Source organism: Pelodiscus sinensis, chromosome 23 (assembly GCF_049634645.1).
Source record: "Pelodiscus sinensis isolate JC-2024 chromosome 23, ASM4963464v1, whole genome shotgun sequence".
NCBI classification, from domain to species: Eukaryota; Metazoa; Chordata; order Testudines; family Trionychidae; genus Pelodiscus; species Pelodiscus sinensis.
In genome coordinates this window covers 1,304,400-1,328,623 of record NC_134733.1, presented here as the reverse complement: position 1 = coordinate 1,328,623, position 24,224 = coordinate 1,304,400, and the positions used below count along the sequence as shown (strand labels likewise).

The 24,224-nt window shown below is 64.4% G+C and overlaps 3 protein-coding genes across 5 annotated transcripts; all 3 read right to left on the bottom strand.

The window, feature by feature from the left end:
- Positions 1 to 9,918: 9,918 nt before the first annotated feature.
- Positions 9,919 to 12,348, bottom strand: C1QC (complement C1q C chain). The gene is made up of 3 exons (XM_075906333.1): positions 12,196 to 12,348; positions 11,288 to 11,475; positions 9,919 to 10,974 (listed from the first exon to the last, which is right to left on the bottom strand). The coding sequence occupies exons 2-3, from the start codon at positions 11,466 to 11,468 to the stop codon at positions 10,418 to 10,420; spliced, it is 738 nt and encodes a 245-aa protein (XP_075762448.1). The 5' UTR covers positions 11,469 to 11,475; positions 12,196 to 12,348; the 3' UTR covers positions 9,919 to 10,417.
- A 3,192-nt stretch (positions 12,349 to 15,540) lies between these two features.
- LOC142819390 (uncharacterized) lies at positions 15,541 to 18,265 on the bottom strand. 2 transcript variants are annotated; one of them, XM_075906126.1, is made up of 4 exons: positions 17,106 to 18,265; positions 16,597 to 17,004; positions 16,352 to 16,564; positions 15,541 to 16,031 (listed from the first exon to the last, which is right to left on the bottom strand). In XM_075906126.1, exons 1-4 carry the CDS (start codon positions 18,263 to 18,265, stop codon positions 15,992 to 15,994), a joined length of 1,821 nt encoding a protein of 606 aa, XP_075762241.1. In that variant the 3' UTR covers positions 15,541 to 15,991. The 2 variants fall into 2 exon arrangements, with proteins under 2 accessions (XP_075762241.1, XP_075762240.1); XM_075906125.1 differs by having other exon boundaries at positions 15,541 to 16,564.
- C1QA (complement C1q A chain) lies at positions 18,027 to 23,581 on the bottom strand. Of its 2 annotated transcripts, none has more exons than XM_006121714.4 (3): positions 23,437 to 23,581; positions 20,794 to 20,963; positions 18,027 to 20,268 (listed from the first exon to the last, which is right to left on the bottom strand). In XM_006121714.4, the coding sequence occupies exons 2-3, from the start codon at positions 20,954 to 20,956 to the stop codon at positions 19,703 to 19,705; spliced, it is 729 nt and encodes a 242-aa protein (XP_006121776.2). In that variant the 5' UTR covers positions 20,957 to 20,963; positions 23,437 to 23,581; the 3' UTR covers positions 18,027 to 19,702. The 2 variants fall into 2 exon arrangements, with proteins under 2 accessions (XP_006121776.2, XP_075762243.1); XM_075906128.1 differs by lacking the exon at positions 23,437 to 23,581 and adding an exon at positions 22,448 to 22,562.
- Positions 23,582 to 24,224: the final 643 nt, after the last annotated feature.

Sequence of the window (24,224 nt, the reverse complement as noted above, 5' to 3'; positions counted from 1 at the left end):
ACAGCAGCAGGCAAGATCACAGGCAAGATGGGGTCCACCTCCTGGCACTTCTCTAGCTCTTCCTGGGGTCTCCAAGCTGGAGCGGGTTTCCAGCTAGTTCGAAATACCGGTACACCTCGTGGAATGAGGAGTAACGGTACGTCGGACTAGGAAGCCTAGTTCGAACTACCTAGTTCGTACCCCGTGTAGCCGCGCGGCACAGGGTTCCAACGAGCGGGGTTTTAAAAATGGCGGCTCCCCGCTTATGCAAATGAAGCCCGGGAAATTCAAATCCCGGGCTTCATTTGCAAGTGTGGTATGCCTACATTACCCTCCTAGTTTGAACTAGCGGGGTAGTGTAGACATACCCAGAGAGAATCACCTACGGGGTGAGCCCAAGAGACAAGGCCCAGTCATCTGCACCTCGGATGAGGCCAAAAAGGCCCGCAGGACCTAACTTGCCATCGCTGTGGGCAAAAAGGCCACAAGAGGGCTCAGTGCACCAGGCACCAAGACCTGGGATTTCCCAGGGTTAACTGGCTGGAGCTGGAGGAAGGGCAGGCTGCCCCAGAGGCAGGGGCCAGCAGGCAAACCCCAGCTCAGAGTGGGGGGAAGGATGCCAAGTGCACCTCCCCTGGGAGATCTGACCCTCGGGAGGCGGATTTCTCTATGTACCGGGTGAAGGCAGGCGGCCCCTGCAGAGCGAGAGCCTCGTGGCCCTGCAGGTAGATGGCAGGGTGGTGACGAGCTACTGGGACATGGGGGCGGAGGTGACGGTGGCCCGGCCCGAGGTCATAGCCCCAGACCACATGGTACCTAACACTCAGCTGACCATGAGGGACATAGACAGGACCCCGTTTAAGGTGCCCGTAGCCCGGGTGCATCTGAAATGGGGGGCCAAGGAGGGCCCCAAGGAAGTGGGGGTGCACCCGCACTTGCCCACGGAGGTGCTGATGGGGGGTGACCTATAGGAGTGGCCAGACGGACCCCACAGGACCCTGGTCACCACCCGTAGCCAGAGCCAGAGAGGGGCTGGCGACCCTGACCCAGGGGAGGGCCCCCTGCAGGGGGCTCAGGGTCCCATCCCAGTGGACACGGGGTCCAGCCAGGCTGGGACTCTGGACCTAGGCAGGGGCGAGGAACAGGTCCCGATCCCTGCCCTAGCAGCTGAATTCCAGGCTGAGGTGCAGGCAGACCTCTCCTTGCAGAGGCTAAAAGACCAGACTGGCCTCAGCAGAGCTCAGTCCCTGGGGAGAGGTGGCCAGGAGAGATTCCTGTGGGAGTGGGGATTCCTGTTCCGGGAATGGCTTCCCCCCAGGAAGGTGAGGGCATGGGGGGTCCAGCGGCAGCTGGTCGTCCCCCAAAAGTATCACCGCAAGCTGCTGTATCTGACCCACGACGTCCCCGTGGCGGGCCACCAGGGGATCTGGCGCACCCGGCTGAGGCTGCTCCAACACTTCTACTGGCCGGGGGTATCTGAGGCCGTGCAGCGGTACTGCCGGTCCTGCAACTCCTGCCAGAGGGGCGGGAACGCCCAAGATAGGAGGAAAGCTGCTCTGGGGCCCTTATCCCGTATAGAGGAGCGGTTCCGGAAGGCAGCATTAGAGATAGTGGGGCCTGTCGGCTAGGCAACCCGGATGGGTAAGGGATACGGCTACCAGCTGCCTTGAGGCCGTGGCTCTGCCCTCTAGCGAGGCCGACACGGTGGCAGACGCGCTGCTGGCCATTTTCAGCAGGGTGGGGCTCCCCCAGGAGGTCCTCATGGACCAGGAAGCCCACTTCATGTCGGCCCTGCTCCGGTGCTTATGAGAGAAACACGGGGCCTGGCTCACCTGGTCCCCAGCGTATAGCGCCCAGCCCAGCACACTGGTGAGGAGGTGCCAGGGGACCCTGAAGCAGATGCTGGAGGCCTTTATGCTCCGGCACCCGCAGGACTGGGACAAGTACCTGCCCCATCTGCTGTCTGCACAGGGGGAGGCACCCCAAGGGTCTGCCAGGCTCTCCCGGACCGAGCCGGGGTGCAGAGGGGGAAAGGACCCCCTTGTGACGTAGTGTTGGTATCTTGCTGGTTGCTATGCTGGGGCTGTGGGTGACCCCCACTGGCTGCTGTCTGTAGCACGGCCCAGCAGGACAGGGGATGAGTCACTAGGCAAGGGGGTCTCAACCTGTCCGACCAGCTACCCCCTGGGAGAGAAACAAAGGAAGGGGGAATGCCGCCCCTGGCTGGGGGCAGGGCTGGAGGTGAGTTAGTTTCTGTCTGGGAGCATGGAGGAGACAGCCTAGGGAAAGGGGCTGGAATTTAGGGGCCCAGTCTCCCCCATCTCAAGGGGGGCTGAGGCATCCTAGCCCCAGTTCCTGTAACCAGATTACATCTGTGCTGTGCTGTATCCTGGAGGAGCAATAAACTCCCTCAATTCTACTGGCTGGTGGAGTCTGTCCGTGCCATTACGGGGTGCAGGAGGCGGGAAAACCCCAATGCGCCGTCACACCCCTGAGCTGGCTCCCTGGATGGAGCGTTGGGGGTGGAAGACGTCCTGGCTTTCCGAGAAAGGCTCGCTGAGCTCTTGGGCCTGGCCAGAGAGACCCAGGCCAGAGCTCAAGGGCAGTGGAAGGGCTGGTACGGCCACAGAAGACAGGCCTGGGCTGGTCCCTCCAGAGCTGTGCAGCACCGGGACAGGGGGAAGCCGGCTCCTGCAGGGCATTGCCGTGGCCGGCCTGAGCCAAGGGGGGCGCCAATGTCCCCGCTGCGGCTTTCCCGGGCAGGGGACCCGAATTTCTGACCCTACTCAGTTCGCTCTCGGAGGGGGGCAGCTGTGACGTAGTGGGGGGAGCTGTTTGCTCTATTACCCAGTGTGCTATGGGGGGCCTTGCTGCTTGCTGGGCTTGGGCAGTGGGGGACCTCCACTGTCGGTTATTGGTAGCACGGCCCAGCAGGACAGCGGATGAGTCACTAGGCCAGGGTCTCACAACCTGTCCCACAGGTCGCCTCCCAGGGAAAGACAAAGGGAGGAAGGCGGAGACCTACCCCTGTCTGGGGGGCAGGGCTGGAAGGGAGTCAGTTTCTGTCTGGTATCATGGAGGAAGCAGCCTAAGCAAGGGGGCGGGAATTTAGGGGCCCAGGCTCACCCATCTCAAATGCGGGGGGGGGGGGGGGGCGAGGTGGCTGAGGCATCCTAGGCCTGCTCTGTAACCAGATGACATCTGTGCTGTGCTGTATCCTGGAGAAGCAATAAACTCCCTCTATTCTACTGGCTGGGGAAGTCTGTTCATGCCATTACGGGGGTGCAGGAGTCGGGGGACCCCCCATGCGCCATCACACCTCCACTGGCCGTGTGCTTTGCTTTAAAAGTGTCTCAGTGGGGCCTAGGCTATGCCAGGTACAAGACCCAGGCGTACTGCTCGGTGCGCTGAGATGGGCGGGGCCAGGCGTACTGCTCGGTGCGCTGAGATGGGCGGGGCCAGGCGTACTGCTCGGTGCGCTGAGATGGGCGGGGCCAGGCGTACTGCTCGGTGCGCTGAGATGGGCGGGGCCGGGCGTACTGCTCGGTGCGCTGAGATGGGCGGGGCCCGGGCGTACTGCTCGGTGCGCTGAGATGGGCGGGGCCAGGCGTACTGCTCGGTGCGCTGAGATGGGCGGGCCCAGGCGTACTGCTCGGTGCGCTGAGATGGGCGGGGCCAGGCGTACTGCTCGGTGCGCTGAGATGGGCAGGGCCCGGGCGTACTGCTCGGTGCGCTGAGATGGGCGGGCCCAGGCGTACTGCTCGGTGCGCTGAGATGGGCGGGGCCAGGCGTACTGCTCGGTGCGCTGAGATGGGCGGGGCCTGGGCGTACTGCTCGGTGCGCTGAGATGGGCGGGGCCCGGGCGTACTGCTCGGTGCGCTGAGATGGGCAGGGCCCGGGCGTACTGCTCGGTGCGCTGAGATGGGCGGGCCCAGGCGTACTGCTCGGTGCGCTGAGATGGGCGGGGCCAGGCGTACTGCTCGGTGCGCTGAGATGGGCGGGGCCTGGGCGTACTGCTCGGTGCGCTGAGATGGGCGGGGCCCGGGCGTACTGCTCGGTGCGCTGAGATGGGCGGGCCCAGGCGTACTGCTCGGTGCGCTGAGATGGGCGGGCCCAGGCGTACTGCTCGGTGCGCTGAGATGGGCAGAGCCCGGGCGTACTGCTCGGTGCGCTGAGATGGGCGGGGCCCGGGCGTACTGCTCGGTGCGCTGAGATGGGCGGAGCCCGGGCGTACTGCTCGGTGCGCTGAGATGGGCGGGGCCAGGCGTACTGCTCGGTGCGCTGAGATGGGCGGGGCCAGGCGTACTGCTCGGTGCGCTGAGATGGGCGGGACCAGGCGTACTGCTCGGTGTGCTGAGATGGGCGGGGCCAGGCGTACTGCTCGGTGTACTGAGATGGGCGGGGCCCGGGCGTACTGCTCGGTGCGCTGAGATGGGCGGGGCCAGGCGTACTGCTCGGTGCGCTGAGATGGGCGGGGCCAGGCGTACTGCTCGGTGTGCTGAGATGGGCGGGGCCAGGCGTACTGCTCGGTGTGCTGAGATGGGCGGGGCCCGGGCATACTGCTCGGTGCGCTGAGATGGGCGGGGCGCGGGCGCACTGCTCGGTGTGCTGAGATGGGCGGGGCCCGGGCGTACTGCTCGATGCGCTGAGATGGGCGGGGCCAGGCGTACTGCTCGGTGCGCTGAGATGGGCGGGCCCAGGCGTACTGCTCGGTGCGCTGAGATGGGCGGGCCCAGGCGTACTGCTCGGTGCGCTGAGATGGGCAGGGCCCGGGCGTACTGCTCGGTGTGCTGAGATGGGCGGGCCCAGGCGTACTGCTCGGTGCGCTGAGATGGGCAGGGCCCGGGCGTACTGCTCGGTGTGCTGAGATGGGCGGGCCCAGGCGTACTGCTCGGTGCGCTGAGATGGGCGGGGCCAGGCATACTGCTCGGTGCGCTGAGATGGGCGGGGCCTGGGCGTACTGCTCGGTGCGCTGAGATGGGCGGGGCCCGGGCGTACTGCTCGGTGCGCTGAGATGGGCGGGCCCAGGCGTACTGCTCGGTGCGCTGAGATGGGCGGGCCCAGGCGTACTGCTCGGTGCGCTGAGATGGGCGGGCCCAGGCGTACTGCTCGGTGTGCTGAGATGGGCGGGGCCAGGCGTACTGCTCGGTGCGCTGAGATGGGCGGGCCCAGGCGTACTGCTCGGTGCGCTGAGATGGGCGGGGCCAGGCGTACTGCTCGGTGTGCTGAGATGGGCGGGGCCAGGCGTACTGCTCAGTATGCTGAGATGGGCGGGGCCCGGGCATACTGCTCGGTGCGCTGAGATGGGCGGGGCGCGGGCGCACTGCTCGGTGTGCTGAGATGGGCGGGGCCCGGGCGTACTGCTCGATGCGCTGAGATGGGCGGGGCCAGGCGTACTGCTCGGTGCGCTGAGATGGGCGGGCCCAGGCGTACTGCTCGGTGCGCTGAGATGGGCGGGGCCGGGCGTACTGCTCGGTGCGCTGAGATGGGCGGGGCCAGGCGTACTGCTCGGTGCGCTGAGATGGGCGGGGCCGGGCGTACTGCTCGGTGCGCTGAGATGGGCGGGGCCAGGCGTACTGCTCGGTGCGCTGAGATGGGCAGGGCCCGGGCGTACTGCTCGGTGCGCTGAGATGGGCGGAGCCCGGGCGTACTGCTCGGTGCGCTGAGATGGGCGGGGCCCAGGCGTACTGCTCGGTGCGCTGAGATGGGCGGGCCCAGGCGTACTGCTCAGTATGCTGAGATGGGCGGGGCCCGGGCATACTGCTCGGTGCGCTGAGATGGGCGGGGCGCGGGCGCACTGCTCGGTGTGCTGAGATGGGCGGGGCCCGGGCGTACTGCTCGATGCGCTGAGATGGGCGGGGCCAGGCGTACTGCTCGGTGCGCTGAGATGGGCGGGGCCAGGCGTACTGCTCGGTGCGCTGAGATGGGCGGGGCCGGGCGTACTGCTCGGTGCGCTGAGATGGGCGGGGCCAGGCGTACTGCTCGGTGCGCTGAGATGGGCGGGGCCGGGCGTACTGCTCGGTGCGCTGAGATGGGCGGGGCCAGGCGTACTGCTCGGTGTGCTGAGATGGGCGGGGCCCGGCGTACTGCTCGGTGCGCTGAGATGGGCGGGGCCAGGCGTACTGCTCAGTATGCTGAGATGGGCGGGGCCCGGGCATACTGCTCGGTGCGCTGAGATGGGCGGGCCCAGGCGTACTGCTCGGTGCGCTGAGATGGGCGGGGCCAGGCGTACTGCTCGGTGCGCTGAGATGGGCGGGGCCAGGCGTACTGCTCGGTGTGCTGAGATGGGCGGGGCCCGGCGTACTGCTCGGTGCGCTGAGATGGGCGGGGCCAGGCGTACTGCTCAGTATGCTGAGATGGGCGGGGCCCGGGCATACTGCTCGGTGCGCTGAGATGGGCGGGCCCAGGCGTACTGCTCGGTGTGCTGAGATGGGCGGGCCCAGGCGTACTGCTCGGTGCGCTGAGATGGGCAGGGCCCGGGCGTACTGCTCGGTGCGCTGAGATGGGCGGAGCCCGGGCGTACTGCTCGGTGCGCTGAGATGGGCGGGGCCCAGGCGTACTGCTCGGTGCGCTGAGATGGGCGGGCCCAGGCGTACTGCTCGGTGCGCTGAGATGGGCGGGCCCAGGCGTACTGCTCGGTGCGCTGAGATGGGCGGGGCCAGGCGTACTGCTCGGTGCGCTGAGATGGGCGGGGCCCGGGCGTACTGCTCGATGCGCTGAGATGGGCGGGGCCAGGCGTACTGCTCGGTGCGCTGAGATGGGCGGGGCCCGGGCGTCCTGCTCGGTGCGCTGAGATGGGCGGGGCGCGGGCGCACTGCTCGGTGTGCTGAGATGGGCGGGGCCCGGGCGTACTGCTCGATGCGCTGAGATGGGCGGGGCCAGGCGTACTGCTCGGTGTGCTGAGATGGGCGGGGCCAGGCGTACTGCTCGGTGCGCTGAGATGGGCGGGGCCAGGCGTACTGCTCGGTGCGCCGAGATGGGCGGGGCCAGGCGTACTGCTCGGTGCGCTGAGATGGGCGGGGCCAGGCGTACTGCTAGGTGCGCTGAGATGGGCGGGGCCCGGGCGTACTGCTCGGTGTGCTGAGATGGGCGGGGCCAGGCGTACTGCTCGGTGCGCTGAGATGGGCGGGGCCAGGCGTACTGCTCGGTGCGCTGAGATGGGCGGGGCCAGGCGTACTGCTCGGTGCGCTGAGATGGGCGGGGCCAGGCGTACTGCTCGGTGCGCTGAGATGGGCGGGGCCCGGGCGTATTGCTCGGTGCGCTGAGATGGGCGGTGCCTGGGCGTACTGCTCGGTGCGCTGAGATGGGCGGGGCCAGGCGTACTGCTTGGTGCGCTGAGATGGGCGGGGCCAGGCGTACTGCTTGGTGTGCTGAGATGGGCGGGGCCAGGCGTACTGCTCGGTGTGCTGAGATGGGCGGGGCCAGGCGTACTGCTCGGTGTGCTGAGATGGGCGGGGCCAGGCGTACTGCTCGGTGCGTTGAGATGGGCGGGGCCAGGCGTACTGCTAGGTGCGCTGAGATGGGCGGGGCTGGGGAAGGCCTATTCTGGATGCATTTGGCTCCTTGCCTGTGACTTGCTTGCACCCTTGTTCCCTGCTCCCAGTGTCCCCTGGGCCCCATGTGGAGGGCAGAGCCAGGCCAGGGCTGAGAAGCCACCAGCTCATTGCCTCGGCCTGGACGGGCAGGATGGGGCAGGATGGGGCCTGGGCCTGTGTGCAGGGATGGGGCCTGGGCCTGTGTGCAGGGATGGGGCCTGGGCCTGTGTGCAGGTTGTCCTTGGACAGGGCCTGCTCCTCTCCAACAAACCCCCTTTCCTGGCTGTGCCCAGCCGCCCAAGGGGAGCGCACATCCTGCGTGGGCAATGGAGGCCCTGCCGGGCCTTTCAGCATTTGCTGCCTGGCGCCTGCAACCCGTGCCACAGAAATACCTCAGGGTATGTCTACACTATAAAGTTAGTTCGAACTAACTTTCCTAGGCGCTACACTAGCGCTCCGTTACTTTGAATTTAATTCGAACTAGCGGAGCGCTTAGTTCGAACTAGGTAATCCTCATTCCACGACGATTAAGCCTAGTTCGAATTTACTATTTCGAATTAAGGGCTGTGTAGCCCCTTAATTCGAACTAGTGGGAGGCTAGCCCTTCCCAGCTTGCCCTGGTGGCCACTCTGGCCAGCACCAGGGAAACTCGTCTGCCCCCCTCCCGGCCCCGGACCCCTTAAAGGGGCACGGGCTGGCTACGGTGCCCGTGCCAGGTGCAAGCCTGCCAGCACCCAGCTAGCAGACCCTGCACCTGGCACAGCTCGAGCCACCCACCCGATGCCCCCCAGCCCTCCCCCTCTTCCCGGGACCAGGTTGGCGGCTCCCGGGAGCTTGCCCGGGATCGCAAGAGGCTAGTGCGGACATCGTGGACCTTGTCCACGAACTCCGCACTAGGCACAGGAAGGTGGCCGTCTAGGGCAGGAGAGCTGCCAGCCTGGCCACCCAGGAACAGGTGTGCATGAAAATCAAGGGGCTCCAGTGAGACCCCCGACCCTGAGCCCTGAGCTTACAATGGCCGTCCTAGGTCAGACCAAAGGTCCATCTAGCCCAGTAGCCTGTCTGCCGACAGCGGCCAACCCTAGGGACCCTGGAGGGGATGGACCGAAGACAGTGACCAAGCCATTTGTCTCGTGCCATCCCTCTCCAGCCTTCCACAAACCTTGGGCAGGGACACCACTCCTACCCCCTGGCTAATAGCACTCCATGGACCCAACCTCCATGACTTGATCTCACTTCTCTTTAAACTCTGTTCTAGTTCTAGCCTTCACAGCCTCCTGCAGCAAGGAGTTCCACAGGTTGACTCTTTGCTTTGTGAAGAACAACTTTCTGTTATTAGTTTGAAGCCTGCTACCCATTCCTTTCCTTTGGTGTCCTCTAGTCCTTCTTTATGGGAACTAATGAAGAACTTTTCTGTATGCACCCTCGCCACCCAACCCCTGCTTTTAGAGACCTCTATCCTGTCCCCCCTCCGTCTCCTCTTTTCTAAGCTGAGAAGTCCCAGTCTCTTTAGCCTCTCTTCATATGGGACCTGTTCCCAACCCCTGATCATTGTAGTTGCCCTCCCCTCTCCCAGCCTCTCTCTTCCCCTCTCCCACCTCCTTTTCCCAGTCTCCCCCAGTTTTGTTCAATAAAGACAGATTCTATTTTTGAACACAATTGTCCTTTATTTTGTACATCAGGAAGGGGGGCTAGGGAAGGGTAAGTGGAAGGAGGTGAGGGAGGAATGGGGTACGAGCCCCTGATGGGGAGGACTGGGGTGGCTCTGCAGGCTTCTGGGGGTGGAAGCTCTCCTGCAGCCCCCCAATTGCCCCCTCTCCCCAGATGGCAGCCTGTGGCAAGTGCAGCCGGGCTGATGGCCGAGTGCTGTGATGTGCCCAGTGTGGGTGCTCCGGGCAATCCAAGCCAGGACTGCTTTGCAAGCGGGGCACCCCTTAGAACTGTGTGTCCGGGGTGGGGGTCGGGTCCCTTTAAGCACAGCCCTCGGCTAGCCTGAGACAGCAGCTCCACGCTCTAAGTCCTCCTCTGATGCCCTGCCGGCACTGCTTCCGGCCAGCCTTAAGCCCTGTTCAGGGTCCACTCAATGTGGACTTGCTAGTTCGAATTAGCAAAATGCTAATTCAAACTAGTTTTTTAGTCTAGATCCGTTAGTTCGAATTAGCTTAGTTCGAATTAACTAATTCGGACTAAGTTAGTTCGAACTAGCGCTGTAGTGTAGACATACCCTCACATGCTCATATGCACAATGCACTCACACTCGCACTCACCCACACACGTGCACACACAGTCACCCACACACACGCACAGTCACCCACACATTCGTGCACACACACAGATGCACACACGCAGGTTGCAGCTGCTCAGAGCACTGAGAGGCTGGGAGAACAGGAGACCTCAGGTCCTGTGCCACAGATAGGTTTTTATTGATGTTCTTGACAGAAGCTCGTGACCAAGTTCCCTTTCCAAATCCTCTGGGCTAAGCTGGTAGTTGGCATGACTCATAGGGGCAGCAGGGAGAGCCCGGGACTGGGGGGAATAGGGGAGAGCCCAGGACTGGGGGGCGGAGGGGAGAGCCCAGGACTGGGGGGAGTAGGGGAGAGCCCGGGACTGGGGGGAATAGGGGAGAGCCGGGGACTGGGGAGCGGAGGGGAGAGCCCAGGACTGGGGGGAGTAGGGGAGAGCCCGGGACTGGGGGGAGTAGGGAAGAGCCCAGGTCTGGGGGGAGTAGGGGAGAGCCCAGGTCTGGGGGGAGTAGGGGAGAGCCCGGGACTGGGGGGAGTAGGGGAGAGCCCAGGACTGGGGAGAAAAGGGGAGAGCCCGGGACCGGGACCAGCCAGCCAGCGCATGGGAGTGGAGAGGCCATGTTGCTGGGCCTGGCCGGTGCACCAGAGCCGGCCCGGCTGCTAGTCTGGGAAGAGCAGGAAGCCGGAGAAGACGCTGTCGGAGCCGGTGACGCCCACCATGCCGTTGTAATCGTTGACAGCCAGCCAGAGCTGCTGCCCGGCAGCCATGCGCAGCAGGAGGCCCCCGGAGCTGACCTGCCGGGCGTTGGCCATGTGGTCGCAGAAGCTGGCCACCCGCTGCCCGTCCCGCAGCATGCTGACGCAGAGGTTGGCGGTCTGCGAGGTGTGGAAGACGAAGTAGTAGAGGCCGGGCACGCGGCAGGTGAACGTGCCCGTGGCGGTGTCGTAGTCCTTCGCGGGGTTGCTGATGGCGTGGTTGAACACCACCGGGGCGTTCTTGGCGGGGAACTGCTCCGTCTTCCTCATGACCGAGAAGGCCGACTTGTGCTTCTGCTTGTAACTGCCAGACACGCCCGGCTCCCCAGGGGGGCCTGGATTGCCCGGCATTCCTGGGCTGCCTGTGGGGCCCGTGGGGCCGGGCTTGCCTGTCGGGCCAGGCATGCCGGGTTCCCCCTTCTGCCCCTTGGGCCCTCGGGTTCCAGGGTTGGCCGGGATGCCTGCGGGGTTCCAGGGAGCACCCGTCAGTGTGGAGGCTGAGCGGCTGTTTCCCCAGCCTCGGCCTGCCACCCCCCAGGCTCTGACGTTGAGCAGGCCCCAGGCCGTGTCTGCACAGCCGCAGGCAGGGCCCTGGTTCTCTGCACGGGGACCAGGCCATAGGGCCGTGTCCTGTCCTCTCCCTCTGAGCTCTCCCACCCAATGTGGCACCGACCCTCCCGCCGCCAGGCACCAGGGGCCTCGGGGCCGCCTCTGGGGAGCAGGTGGCACCGCTCCATGGCCACTCACTGGACGAGCTTCCCGGCAGGCACCTACCTGGGTCACCTCTGACTCCTTTCTGCCCGTCTCTGCCGTCCTTGCCGGGCATGCCAGGCATCCCGGGCAGCCCAGGGGCCCCATAGCAGTTGTGGGAAGCGCTGCCTGTCACGGTGGCCTCCAGGGCCAGGAGGAGAAGGGCCAGGCCCAGGCCCACGGGTGCCCAGACGCTCTTGGCCATTTGTGTCCTGCCAGAAGTGGAAATGCAGAGAGTGGGGGGTCCCTGCCCCATTGCTGTGGGCACGGCAGGCCCCTGGCCACTAGGCCAACCAGCAGCATCTCTGCCCCTGGCGGGCAGACGGTCACTCTGCTTCCCTTGCTCACCAGCCTCCCCCTCCCCCTCGCTTTCCCCTGGGCACAGCCTGGCCACTGGGCAACCTGCCTGGCTCTGGAATGCCACCCTCCCGGCCACCTGAGCCCATGGCCCCTCCCAAGAGCCAGAGCAGCGCCCCCTCCTCCCTTCTGCCAGCTGCCCCTCCCACTCCCTGCTGGGGTAAGCTGGGAATGGCCAGTCTGCCAAAGCTGCCCGGCCCCACTGGCGCTGGGTCCGTTCGGGGGCTCCCCAGTGCCGGACCTGTGACAGCCTGGCTCCTAGGGCACTCTCCTATTTCCTGCACCCCTGGGGCTGTGCTGTGGGGGGGGGCTCCACTCTTAGGGCCCAGCCCCATGCGACCCGTCCCTGCTCCAAAGAGACCGACGCCCACCGTGGCAGCCCCGCACTAGTGTCCTGCTGTCCCCCAACCTAGGGGGCCCTTGGAGTCACTGACACCCCGTATGCAGAGCAATCTGCCAGTGGCCATAAGCAACACCTGCTGCCCCTCTTGTCTGCCCACCTGCCAGCCCTTCCGCAGCCACAGGTCAGCTCCCATGGCCACAGCGATGCCCACAGCGACCCCGCCTGCCCTCACCTCTGTGGGAAGGGCACTGGCTCCTGCACTGCCGGAGGGCTCTGCTCAGCGGGAGCTGGGGCTGGCTGTGCACCGAGCTCTGGCCGGGAATCAGCTTGGAGGAAGTTGGTGGCTGAAGGAGGCCGGGATTGACCTCATAGGGGACCATCCCCCTCGCCGGGACCCAGGCCAAGTTTCACATCCCTGTCCTGGGCATTCCTTCTGAGCCAGCACTTTCCACAGCTCCGGGTAGCGCTAGATGCTGCGCCAGCACCCCGGGCCCAGCATGGTCCTGCAGGACCACAGGACAGGCAGGAAGGAGCAGACCCGGGCGTGCCAGGCCACCGCAGGACCAGGGGCCATGTGCAGTGCTCACAGCTGATCCACAGCAGACCATCGGGCACTGCCCGCCCCCTTCTCCTTCCTCTGGGCAGGCGGGCAAAGAGCCATGCTGGGAGACGCCCAGGGCTGGCGCACCTGCTCAGAACCCTGCGCCCTCCTGGGAGGGCCCTGGCACACACCAGGCCTCGGCTCCAGGGAGGGCCCTGGACACACCTGGCTATTGGCTCCTGGGAGGGTCCTGGCACACACCTGGCTATCAGACCTCTGGCCAGTGCCTCTGGTCTCTGGCATGAGCTCATGAGCAGTATCAAGCAAAGTCTTTTCCAGGGCAAAGCTGTGCGAGCTGTCTGTCTGCCTGGCATGTTCCAGGAGAGCACAGTGCCCTGGTGAGTGAACAGGGCTCTTGCCCCCTCCCCTCCTGTGTCTGTGAGGGTGGGGGGGTCCCAGGGGCAGGCACCCCCCCAGGAGGAATCCAAGCACCAGCTCCACACTCCTCTATGGGCGAGCGCCTCTGCCCTGCCTGCCACACTTGCTATGTGTGGGAAGGAAATCAAGGCACAGAGAGCTAGTGCTCCAGCACCGTGGCCAAGGGCAGTGCCCACACGCCCTGCATCATTATGCCTGGCTCCCCACCCCCATTGCACAAGGGGTGTACCCGCTGTCACAGAGCCCTCCCCACCCCACTGGCTAAGCTGTAGTTTAGCAGCAAAGGACCTGAGGGTTACAGTGGATGAGAAGCTGGATATGAGTCAACAGTGTGTCCTTGTAGCCAAGAAGGCCAATGGCGTATTAGGTGCATTAGGAGGAGCATTGCCAGCAGATCCAGAGACGTGATTATTCCCCTTTATTTGGCTTTGGTGAGGCCGCATCTGGAGTATTGTGTCCAGTTCTGGGCCCCCCACTACAAAAAGGATGTGGACGCATTGGAGAGGGTCCAGCGGAGGGAACCAAAATGATTAGGGGTCTGGAGCATATGACTTATGAGGAGAGGCTGAGGGATTTGGGCTTGTTTAGTTTTCAGAAGAGAAGAGTGAGGGGGGGTTTGAGAGCAGCCTCCAACTTCCTGAAGGGGGTTGCAGAGAGGCTGGCGAGAGGCTGGTCTCAGTGGGGGCAGGCAGCAGAACCAGGAGCAATGGGCTCAAGTTACAGAGGGGGAGGTCCAGGTTGAACATTAGAAAAAACTGTTCCCCTAGGCGGGGGGGAAGCACTGGGCTGGGTTCCCTGGGGAGGGGTGGAGTCTCCATCCTGAGAGGTGCTTAAGTCCCGGCTTGACCAAGCCCTGGCTGGGAGGGTTGAGTTGGGTTGGTCCTGCCTTGGGCAGGGGGCTGGACTTGATGGCTCCTGAGGGCTCTGCCGGGCCTGGGATTCCATGATCCTATGAGCAGCACTTGGGGTTTGGGTGCACTGCACGGCACCCAGAGAGCAGGAGTCTTGCCCAGGATGGGTTGGGGGGGAAGCTGGCTGCAGCTATTTCCCGTGTGCACTGCAGCCCTGTCCAGCCACAATCAGAGCTCTGCTGGGCAAACCAAAGGGCTGCAGTCACCCTTCCCCGGCCCCATCTCTCCCTGTCAGGCCCAGACACCAAAGGCCAGAAGTCCCAGAGCTGGATGCCGACTGGCCTTGCGGGTCCCCCCCATGAGGACAGAATGAGGTGCAGCTGTTGCCCCTGCAGGCTGGTCCTTTCCCGGGTGCAGCATCATGGGCAGTTGGTGCAGCTGGGGCTGGGGGATGCAGGGTTTGGGGATGCAGGCTCCCAGCTCCACCGACAGGCCCGCCTCCTCTGCTGAGGCCACACCTCCCACGGGGAGGGGAGGGGAGGAGGCAGGGCAGTGTGCCGAGCACTCCCTCCCCCAGCAAACCCGTCTCTTTCCCTCACGGGGGGGGCGGTGTGCACGTACCCCAGCTTCCTCAGTGCCTGGGTAGGGAGGAGGCACCACAGCTGCAACCTGCTCGGCCCCGGAGCACATGGAGGGCAGGCGCTGGGGCAGCAACACTGTATAAAACTACGGTACGCCCACATCTGGAATACCGTGTACAGATGTGGCCTCCTCACCTCAAAAAAGATATTTTGGCCTTGGAAAGGTTCAGAAAAGGGCAACTAAAATGATTAGGGGTTTGGAACAGGTCCCATATGAGGAGAGGCTAAAGCGACTGGGACTTTTCAGTTTAGAAAAGAGGAGACTGAGGGGGGATATGATAGAGGTCTATAAAATCATGAGTGGTGTGGAGAGGGCCGATAAAGAAAAGTTATTTATTAGTTCCCATAATAGAAGAACTAGAGGACACCAAATGAAATTAATGGGTAGCAGGTTTAAAACTAATAAAAGAAAGTTCTTCACACAGCGTGTAGTCAACCTGTGGAACTCCTTGCCAGAGGAGGCTGTGAAGGCTAGGACTATAACAGAGTTTAAAGAGAAGCTAGATAATTTCTTGGAGGTTAGGTCTATAAAAGGCTATTAGCCAGGGGATAAAATGGTGTCCTTGGCCTCTGTCTGTCAGAGGCTGGAGAGGGATGGCAGGAGACAAATCGCTTGATCATTGTCTTCGGTCCACCCTCTCTGGGGCACCTGGCGCTGGCCACTGTCAGCAGACAGGATACTGGGCTGGATGGACCTTTGGTCTGACCCAGTACGGCCGTTCTTCTGTTATATTCTAACACTCCGCAGAGGATCTGGGGGCGGAGTGCGGGTGGGGCCGTGCCTAGGTGGCCCTCCCCTGCCTAGGCTGCCTACACCCATGTGCAGCATGAAGTGGTCCTGGGGCTGACAGGTCTCCCCAGGGTCATTCTGGCCCCAACAGTGCTGGGACGGGGGCTGGAGCCAAAGGCAGCCCCTGAGAAGGCTGGGGAATTCAGATCCCGCGGGGGTCTTTCCCGGGAGACGCCAGCCCATTGTGCTTGGGCCTGGGTTATGCCTGGCCCCGAGGGGGCGGGCACTGAAATTGTGGCTGGGGAAGGGGCCCAGGAGAGGGCTGGTTTGCAGGAAGCTGAGAGAGTGAGAAAGAAAATGGAGCCACGTGCGGGAGTGAGCGACAAAGGAGCCTTTATTGGGCTGTGCCGATTGGAAGGGTGGGAAAGGCCGGGGTGGCCTGCAGCCGGCTCTGGGTTTGCAGTGGTTAGTCTGGCGCAAGCTGCAACCTCTCCCCACTTCCTACCAAGGACTGAAGGGGCCACAGGGGATGACACCGTGACAAGTGGCCTCCGTCAGCTGGGGGTGAGAACGGGCCGGGGAGGGAGATCTGAGCCTTGCAGGAGTACGGTGTGTGGGCTGGCCGGGCTGGGGGCAGTGCTGAATGGCAGCCTCTGGCCGGGATGGGCAGGACGCTGCCTGGGGTGGAGTCAGCCAGGCACCGAGCAGCCAGCAGCTCAGCAAACAAATCCTGTACCATCCTGCCCCAGCATTGCCCCCGGGCCACTTGCCACTAATACCCAGGGCCCAGGTATCTCTCTCAAGGCCTCAGGCCAGGCCAGGGCACCTTAAAGGGATGCGGGATCAGGATAGGGTGCGGCAGGATGGGTGTGCGGCTGGACGGGGTGTGCGGCAGGACGGGATGGGTGTGCGGCAGGACGGGATGGGTGTGCGGCAGGACGGGTGTGTGGCAGGACGGGCGTGCGGCAGAACGGGTGTGTGGCAGGATGGGTGTGCGGCAGGACGGGACGGGTGTTTGGCAGGACGGGTGTGCGGCAGGACGGGACGGGTGTGCGGCAGAACGGATGTGTGGCAGGACTGGTGTGCGGCAGGATGGGATGGGTGTGCGGCAGGATGGGTGTGTGGCAGGACGGGTGTACGGCAGGACGGGGTGTGCGGCAGGACAGGACGGGTGTGCGGCAGAACAGGTGTGTGGCAGGACGGGTGTGCGGCAGGACGGGATGGGTGTGCGGCAGGACGGGTGTGCGGCAGAACGGGTGTGTGGCAGGACGGGGTGTGCGGCAGGACAGGACGGGTGTGCGGCAGGACGGGTGTGTGGCAGGACGGGTGTACGGCAGGACGGGATGGGTGTGCGGCAGGACGGGTGTGTGGCAGGACGGGTGTGCGGCAGGACGGGACGGGTGTTTGGCAGGACGGGTGTGCGGCAGGACAGGTGTGCGGCAGGACGGGACGGGTGTGCGGCAGGACGGGGTGTGCGGCAGGACAGGACGGGTGTGCGGCAGGACGGGGGAGAGGCCAGCTTTGACAGTTTACAGAATAGTGTCTCAGGCCCATGCCCTTGCCTGGGGCAGAGGAGGAGACACCCACGTAGGAGCTGGGAGGGAGGCCTGGGCTTTGAGTGACCCAAAGAGCAGGTCCCCAGGGCACAGGGGGATTCCCAGCCTGTTTGGCATAATGGGCGTGCGCCTGCCCCACAGTGCCCAGAAGCAGCCCATGAAGGGACAGGCTGCCCGGGACTGGATTAAGGCCTGAGTTTGATCCCATCAAACCCATGGGAGCGTTACTGGAGCGGGGGCCGTGGAATGACTGGGGGTGTTTGTACGTGGGCAGGGCCGTGGAGGCGGTGGCATTTGTAAGCGGGCAGGGCCGTGGAGCGGCAGCGTTCGTACGCGGGCAGGGCCGTGGAAGCGGTGGCATTTGTAAGCCGTCAGGGCCGTGGAGACGGTGGCATTTGTAAGCGGGCAGGGCCATGGAGGCGGTGGCATTTGTAAGCGGGCAGGGCCGTGGAGACAGTGGCATTTGTAAGCGGGCAGGGCTGTGGAGGCGGTGGCATTTGTAAGCAGGCAGGGCCGTGGAGGCGGTGGCATTTGTAAGCGGGCAGGGCCGTGGAAGCGGTGGCATTTGTAAGCGGGCAGGGCTGTGGAGGCGGTGGCATTTGTAAGCAGGCAGGGCTGTGGAGGCGGTGGCATTTGTAAGCGGGCAGGGCCGTGGAAGCGGTGGCATTTGTAAGCGGGCAGGGCCGTGGAGATGGTGGCATTTGTAAGCGGGCAGGGCCGTGGAGGTGGTGGCATTTGTAAGCGGGCAGGGCCGTGGAGACGGTGACATTTGTAAGCGGGCAGGGCCGTGGAGACGGTGGCATTTGTAAGCGGGCAGAGCCGTGGAGACGGTGGCATTCGTAAGCGGGCAGGGCCGTGGAGACGGTGGCATTTGTAAGCGGGCAGGACTGTGGAGACGGTGGCATTTGTAAGCGGGCAGGGCTGTGGAGGCGGTGGCATTTGTAAGCGGGCAGGGCCGTGGAGGCAGTGGCATTTGTAAGCGCGTAGGGCCGTGGAGGCAGTGGCATTTGTAAGCGGGCAGGGCCGTGGAGACGGTGGCATTTGTAAGCGGGCAGGGCCGTGGAGGCGGTGGCATTTGTAAGCAGGCAGGGCCGTGAAGCGGCAGCGTTCGTACGCGGGCAGGGCCGTGGAGGCGGTGGCATTTGTAAGCGGGCAGGGCCGTGGAGCGGCAGCGTTCGTACGTGGGCAGGGCCGTGGAGGCAGTGACATTTGTAACCGGGCAGGGCCGTGGAGGCGGTGGCATTTGTAAGCGGGCAGGGCCGTGGAGCGGCAGCGTTCGTACGTGGGCAGGGCCGTGGAGGCGGTGACATTTGTAAGCGGGCAGGGCCGTGGAGGCGGTGGCATTTGTAAGCGGGCAGGGCCGTGGAGCGGCAGCGTTCGTACGTGGGCAGGGCCGTGGAGGCAGTGGCATTTGTAAGCGGGCAGGGCCGTGGAGCGGCAGCGTTTGTACACGGGCAGGGCCGTGGAAGCGGTGGCATTTGTAAGTGGGCAGGGCCGTGGAGCGGCAGCGTTCATACGCGGGCAGGGCCGTGGAGGCGGTGGCATTTGGATGCAGGAAGGGCCGTGGAGCGGCAGCGTTCATACGCGGGCAGGGCCGTGGAGCGGCAGCGTTCATACGCGGGCAGGGCCGTGGAGGCGGTGGCATTTGTATGCAGGAAGGGCCGTGGGGCGGCAGTGTTTGTACGTGGGCAGGGCCGTGGAGGCGGTGGCATTTGTAAGCGGGCAGGGCCGTGGAGCGTCAGTGTTTGTACGTGGGCAGGGCCGTGGAGGTGGTGACATTTGTAAGCGGGCAGGGCCGTGGAGGCGGTGGCATTTGTAAGCGAGCAGGGCCGTGGAGCGGCAGTGTTTGTACGTGGGCAGGGCCGTGGAGGTGGTGACATTTGTAAGCGGGCAGGGCCGTGGAAGCGGTGGCATTTGTAAGCAGGCAGGGCCGTGGAGCGGCAGCGTTCATATGCGGGCAGGGCCGTGGAGGCGGTGGCATTTGTATGCAGGAAGGGCCGTGGAGCGGCAGCGTTTGTACGTGGGCAGGGCCGTGGAGGTGGTGACATTTGTAAGCGGGCAGGGCCGTGGAGGCGGTGGCATTTGTAAGCAGGCAGGGCCGTGGAGCGGCAGCGTTCATATGCGGGCAGGGCCGTGGAGGCGGTGGCATTTGTAAGCGGGCAGGGCCGTGGAAGCGGTGGCATTTGTAAGCAGGCAGGGCCGTGGAGCGGCAGCGTTCATATGCGGGCAGGGCCGTGGAGGCGGTGGCATTTGTAAGCGGGCAGGGCCGTGGAGGCGGTGGCATTTGTAAGCGGGCAGGGCCGTGGAGGCGGTGGTATTTGTATGCAGGAAGGGCCGTGGAGCGGCAGCGTTTGTACGTGGGCAGGGCCGTGGAGGCGGTGGCATTTGTAAGCGGGAAGGGCCGTGGAGGCGGTGGCATTTGTAAGCGGGCAGGGCCGTGGAGGCGGTGGTATTTGTATGCAGGAAGGGCCGTGGAGGCGGTGGCATTTGTAAGCGGGCAGGGCCGTGGAGGCGGTGGTATTTGTATGCAGGAAGGGCCGTGGAGCGGCAGCGTTTGTACGTGGGCAGGGCCGTGGAGGCGGTGGCATTTGTAAGCAGGCAGGGCCGTGGAGGCGGTGGCATTTGTAAGCGGGCAGGGCCGTGGAGGCGGTGGCATTTGTAAGCGGGCAGGGCCGTGGAGGCGGTGGCATTTGTAAGCGGGCAGGGCCGTGGAGGCGGTGGCATTTGTAAGCGGGCAGGGCCGTGGAGGCGGTGGCATTTGTATGCAGGAAGGGCCGTGGAGCGGCAGCGTTTGTACGTGGGCAGGGCCGTGGAGGCGGTGGCATTTGTAAGCGGGCAGGGCCGTGGCGGTGGGGCATGCGGAGCAGCGGCGTGAGCAGAGCCTGGGTCTGTACGCACAGCCGGCCCACCGCAGTCAGCACACAAAGCGGCGGCTTCCTCCCTGCCGCGCTGGCACCCGGAAGCAACCGACTTGGGGCCTCACTAGCCCTCCGGGAAGAGCAGGAAGCCGCTGAAGACGCTGTCGGCCTCCGTGCCACTGTACACGTTGTTGCCGGTGGCGGGGTCGCTCTCGATCCAGACCGTGTCGCCCTGGACCAGGCTGAGCACGCTGCTCCCGGAGTTCACCTGCAGGAGGCCCCGGCTGTTGCTGTCGCAGAAGCCCAGCGTCCGGTTCCCGGAGTGCAGCAGGTGGAGGCAGAGGTTCCCGCTGGAGACCACCTGGAAGGCGAAGTAGTAGAGGCCGGGCTCCCGGCAGGTGAACTTGCCCGTGGTCGTGCTGTAGGAGGTGCTGGCGTTGGTGATGAGGTTGTCAAACACCAGGATGTTCCCGCCACGGGGCGGGTTCTTCCGGGAGACCGAGAAGGCAGGACGGGGCTGGTCCTTGACATTGCCAGCCTGGCCTTTGCCTCCCTTCTTCCCTGGCTGCCCGGGGAGCCCGGGGGGGCCATCTGGCCCTCGGAAGCCCTGGTTCCCTGGCATGCCAGGAGCCCCGGGTTCCCCCTCATCACCCTTGGGTCCCTGGATCCCGGTCCTTCTCCCTGGCGCCCCTGGAAGAGAAGAGCAGGCCTCAGCTCAGGGAGCCTGCCCCCACCCCCGCTGCCGGCTGACACCAGCCGCATCCCCCCAGGACCACCAGCCCCCCAGCACGTGACCGGCTCCCTCTGCTCTGCTGAGCCAGCCTGGCCGCTGCCCAGACCCCACCCCTCTGCCAAGGCAGCTGCCACGGAGCCCAGGCCAGAGAGTTCCTGCCGCAGCCCGGCCTGAGCAGGAAACCGTGGGGCAGCTCCAGGGCCTCGGGCCAGTGCTCATGCCAGGGGGCACTCTGGGAAGGGACCAGGCAGGGCTCCCTGGGCTAGGGCCCACGGGTCTCACTGCAAGGAGAGGCCTGGTCAGACGGCCACATACAGGTCATGTGACATGGCCTCCTGCCAGCTGGCAACTGGACTGAGCCCACACCCCAGGGTGCGGGGCTCTGGGCACCCAGCAGGGCTGGGCTGGAGCCGATGCCCTGGAGCCGATGCCCAGCACCCTCCAGCGCTCCCTGCGGGCCCAGCTCCCCTCTCCCACTGTACCTGGCTCGCCCCTGTCCCCTTTCTGCCCTGGCCTCCCGTTGAGCCCCAGCACTCCGGGGTAGCCGTCTTTGCCGTCTGGAGCGCGGCACACGTCCTGCTGAGGGGCCACTGTGCCCAGGATCACCGTCAGGGCGCCGGCTGCCAGCCAGAATCCACCTGCCATGCTGATGCTGCAAGCACAGGAGCCCCACGTGTGAGCCATGGACGGGACATCCCACACGGCCCTCCTGCTGGGGAGTCAGCCCCAGCAGAACAGGACAAGGGCCACGGCCCTCCCGATCCCTGCTGGGATGGGGAAGGGGCCATCGCCTGACTACACGCACATACACATGCACCCATGCACACAGAAGCATACGCACACACACTCATGGACACGTGCACCCATGCACACTCATCCATGCGCACACACGCACACACACATATACACACTCATGGACACGTGCACCCATGCACACTCATCCACGCGCACACACATACACACACTCATGGACACATGCACCCATGCACACTCATCCACGCGCACACACGCGCACACACATATACACACTCATGGACACGTGTGCCCATGCACACTCATCCACGCGCACACACGAACACACATATATACACACTCATGGACACGTGCGCCCATGCACACTCATCCACGCGCACACACGCGCACACACATATACACACTCATGGACACGTGCGCCCATGCACACTCATCCACGCGCACACACGCACACACACATATACACACTCATGGACACGTGCACCCATGCACACTCATCCATGCGCACACACGCGCACACACATATACACACTCATGGACACGTGTGCCCATGCACACTCATCCATGCGCACACACGAACACACATATATACACACTCATGGACACGTGCGCCCATGCACACTCATCCACGCGCACACACGCGCACACACATACACACACATGGACACGTGCGCCCATGCACACTCATCCATGCGCACACACGCACACACACATGGACACGTGCGCCCATGCACACTCATCCATGCGCACACACGCACACACACATACACACACATGGACACGTGCACCCATGCACACTCATCCACGTGCACACACGCACACACACATGGACACGTGCGCCCATGCACACTCATCCACGTGCACACACGCACACACACATGGACACGTGCACTCATATCCACGCACACACATGCACACATGTGCATGCGCACGCTCTCTCTCTGTTTCTCTCAGGTGCCCCAACTTTTTACCTGGACGATGCTGATATTTGCGGATTTGGCTTACATCGGTACCTCTGACCCCCACCGCATGACCCTGGGGGGGGGTGGCTGGTGCCCCTCAGTCCCACACACACACGAGCAGGGTGGGGGCGCCCACTGACTCATCCACACTCAAGGTCCCCTCACAGACTCACCCCCATGCACAGACAGCCCCGCACACAGCAGCAGGGTGACAAGAGCCACGTTCCCCCTTCCCCGGCTGCTGTCCCTCTGCCTTGCGTGGGATTCACCAAGGGCCCAGTTTCCAAGTATCCCCGGCATCTGTCTGAATAATGTTTGTTTTCCTGTGGCACTGGGGAGACAGCCGTTCTCCTGGCCTAGTGCACTGGTGATGGGGACAGGGAATGGGGAGCAGAAGGAGGAAGCAGCCGGCTGGCCTTACCTCCAGGGCCGTGAGCGGGGCCGGGGCTGCCTCCTAGCCGACAGAGAGCTGGAGAGGGACCGTCGCAGCTCTGGACAGAGCCAAGTGTCGAAACCCTTCCCTGCCCCAAGGGGCCATTCTAGGAGCTCGGGGGAGGGACTGATTCGGGGCGGGGGGTGTCTCTGCTGGGCTGTGCCTTAGGAACACCAGTCCTGTGGAGTTTGATGTCCCTGGCGTTGTGCTTGGTTATGGGGAGTTCCAAGTGCATGCTGGGAGCCCACAAACCCTACCTGAAAGGGTCCGGGCTGGACCGTTACCCAGGGGTTCACTAGACATCAGCAGCAACCAAGGGGTGAGCAGCCCCCAGACTGACCAGCCAGACTCCAGACTCCCCACTGCTCACAGGCACCTGCCAGCCCACCGCACTGCACCAGCCACGCAAGCCCAGCGGGCGACGTCCTGGGTGGATCATCTCTCCTCACGCGCCCGCCCACCTCCCCCAGAGCCCGACAAGGCTGGAGCCTCTCGGACAAGCTCAGGGGGCCATCAGCACCAGGACCCATCCTGGCCAGAGCCACCTCCCACACTCAGAGCCCGCTCCCACCCGGTGGCAGCTGGTTCTGGGGTGTGCCCAGAGCCAGGAGCGACCAGCTCGGCCACAGAGCCCAGCGCAGGACCCGGCTCCTGCCCAGGGACCTCCTGGTCTACAGCCTGCCAGAAGAGCCCGCTCTCCAGCACTGCGAGACTGGCCCTGGGACCAGCCCCTTGGGGTGCCAGGCAGCAGCCAGGCAAGAGGCACAGTTGTGGGCTGAGAGCAAAGGGGGATGGGACACGCCGGAGAGGGCAAGCAGGGCCCAAGGGGCTCCCCCTCCCCGGCCGCCCCAGAGGAGCAGGCAGACAGGCGAGGGGGCAGAGAGCCAGTGGGAGAGCAGAGGAGCCCGAATGCAGACGCCAGGGAGCCTGACGGGAGCCCCCCGGACAGGCTGCCAGCACAAAGACAGGGAACTTACCTCTCCCCAAGGCTGGCCCAGGGTCGTCTGGCCTCAGTGGCAGACGGCAGCAGGGAGGGAGCAGGGGCTGCTGGTTCTGTCCAGTCAGCAGTGGGAACCGCTGCGTAGTTTCACTTCCCCGCCTGGTTCCTCTTTTGCCCCTTGCCCCATGCCGGGGCTCTGCAGCCGCAGGAGTGTCCTAGTCAGCAAAAGTGACTGCAGCTAGGGCCCTGCCTCCTGCTCAGGGCCTCCACCGCCCCCAGCAGCCTCGACACTGGGGCACAAAGCCCTGGCCAGGGCCCTCCAATGTTTTAGCGCCTGAGGCGGGGAGCTCAAATGTTGCCCCCAGGCCCCTCGCTTGGGCCAGAACTTTGAAAAGTCTCAATTCTGCCTCCTTCATGGTCTCCTCCTCTCCTGGGACTGCTCTGCTACCTACATCTGCACCAGCAGCAGACACAGTGTGCTACACTCTGGGTCCTAGTGCCCCCCCATGGTCTGGCACCTGAGGCGGCTGCCTCAGTTTACCTCATGGTAAGGCCGGCCCTGGCCCTTCGAGGCTCAGGCGCGTGAAGCCGGTGGGCGTAGGGGTGATGCAGCATGTGGCTTGTGGGGCATGAATGCGGCAGGGCGGGGGCTCACTGTGTGTCCCACTAGAACTCGGACTCCATTCAGCAGGAATCCTGCATGGGTGGGGGCAGGGTGCTCTCACGGGCAAATCCTATGAACTGGATTTGAATCCAAGCAAATGGTGAACTAATTCAGGGGGTTGTTCTGAGCTGGGTGCAATGCTGCCTGGGTGGTTAAAACCT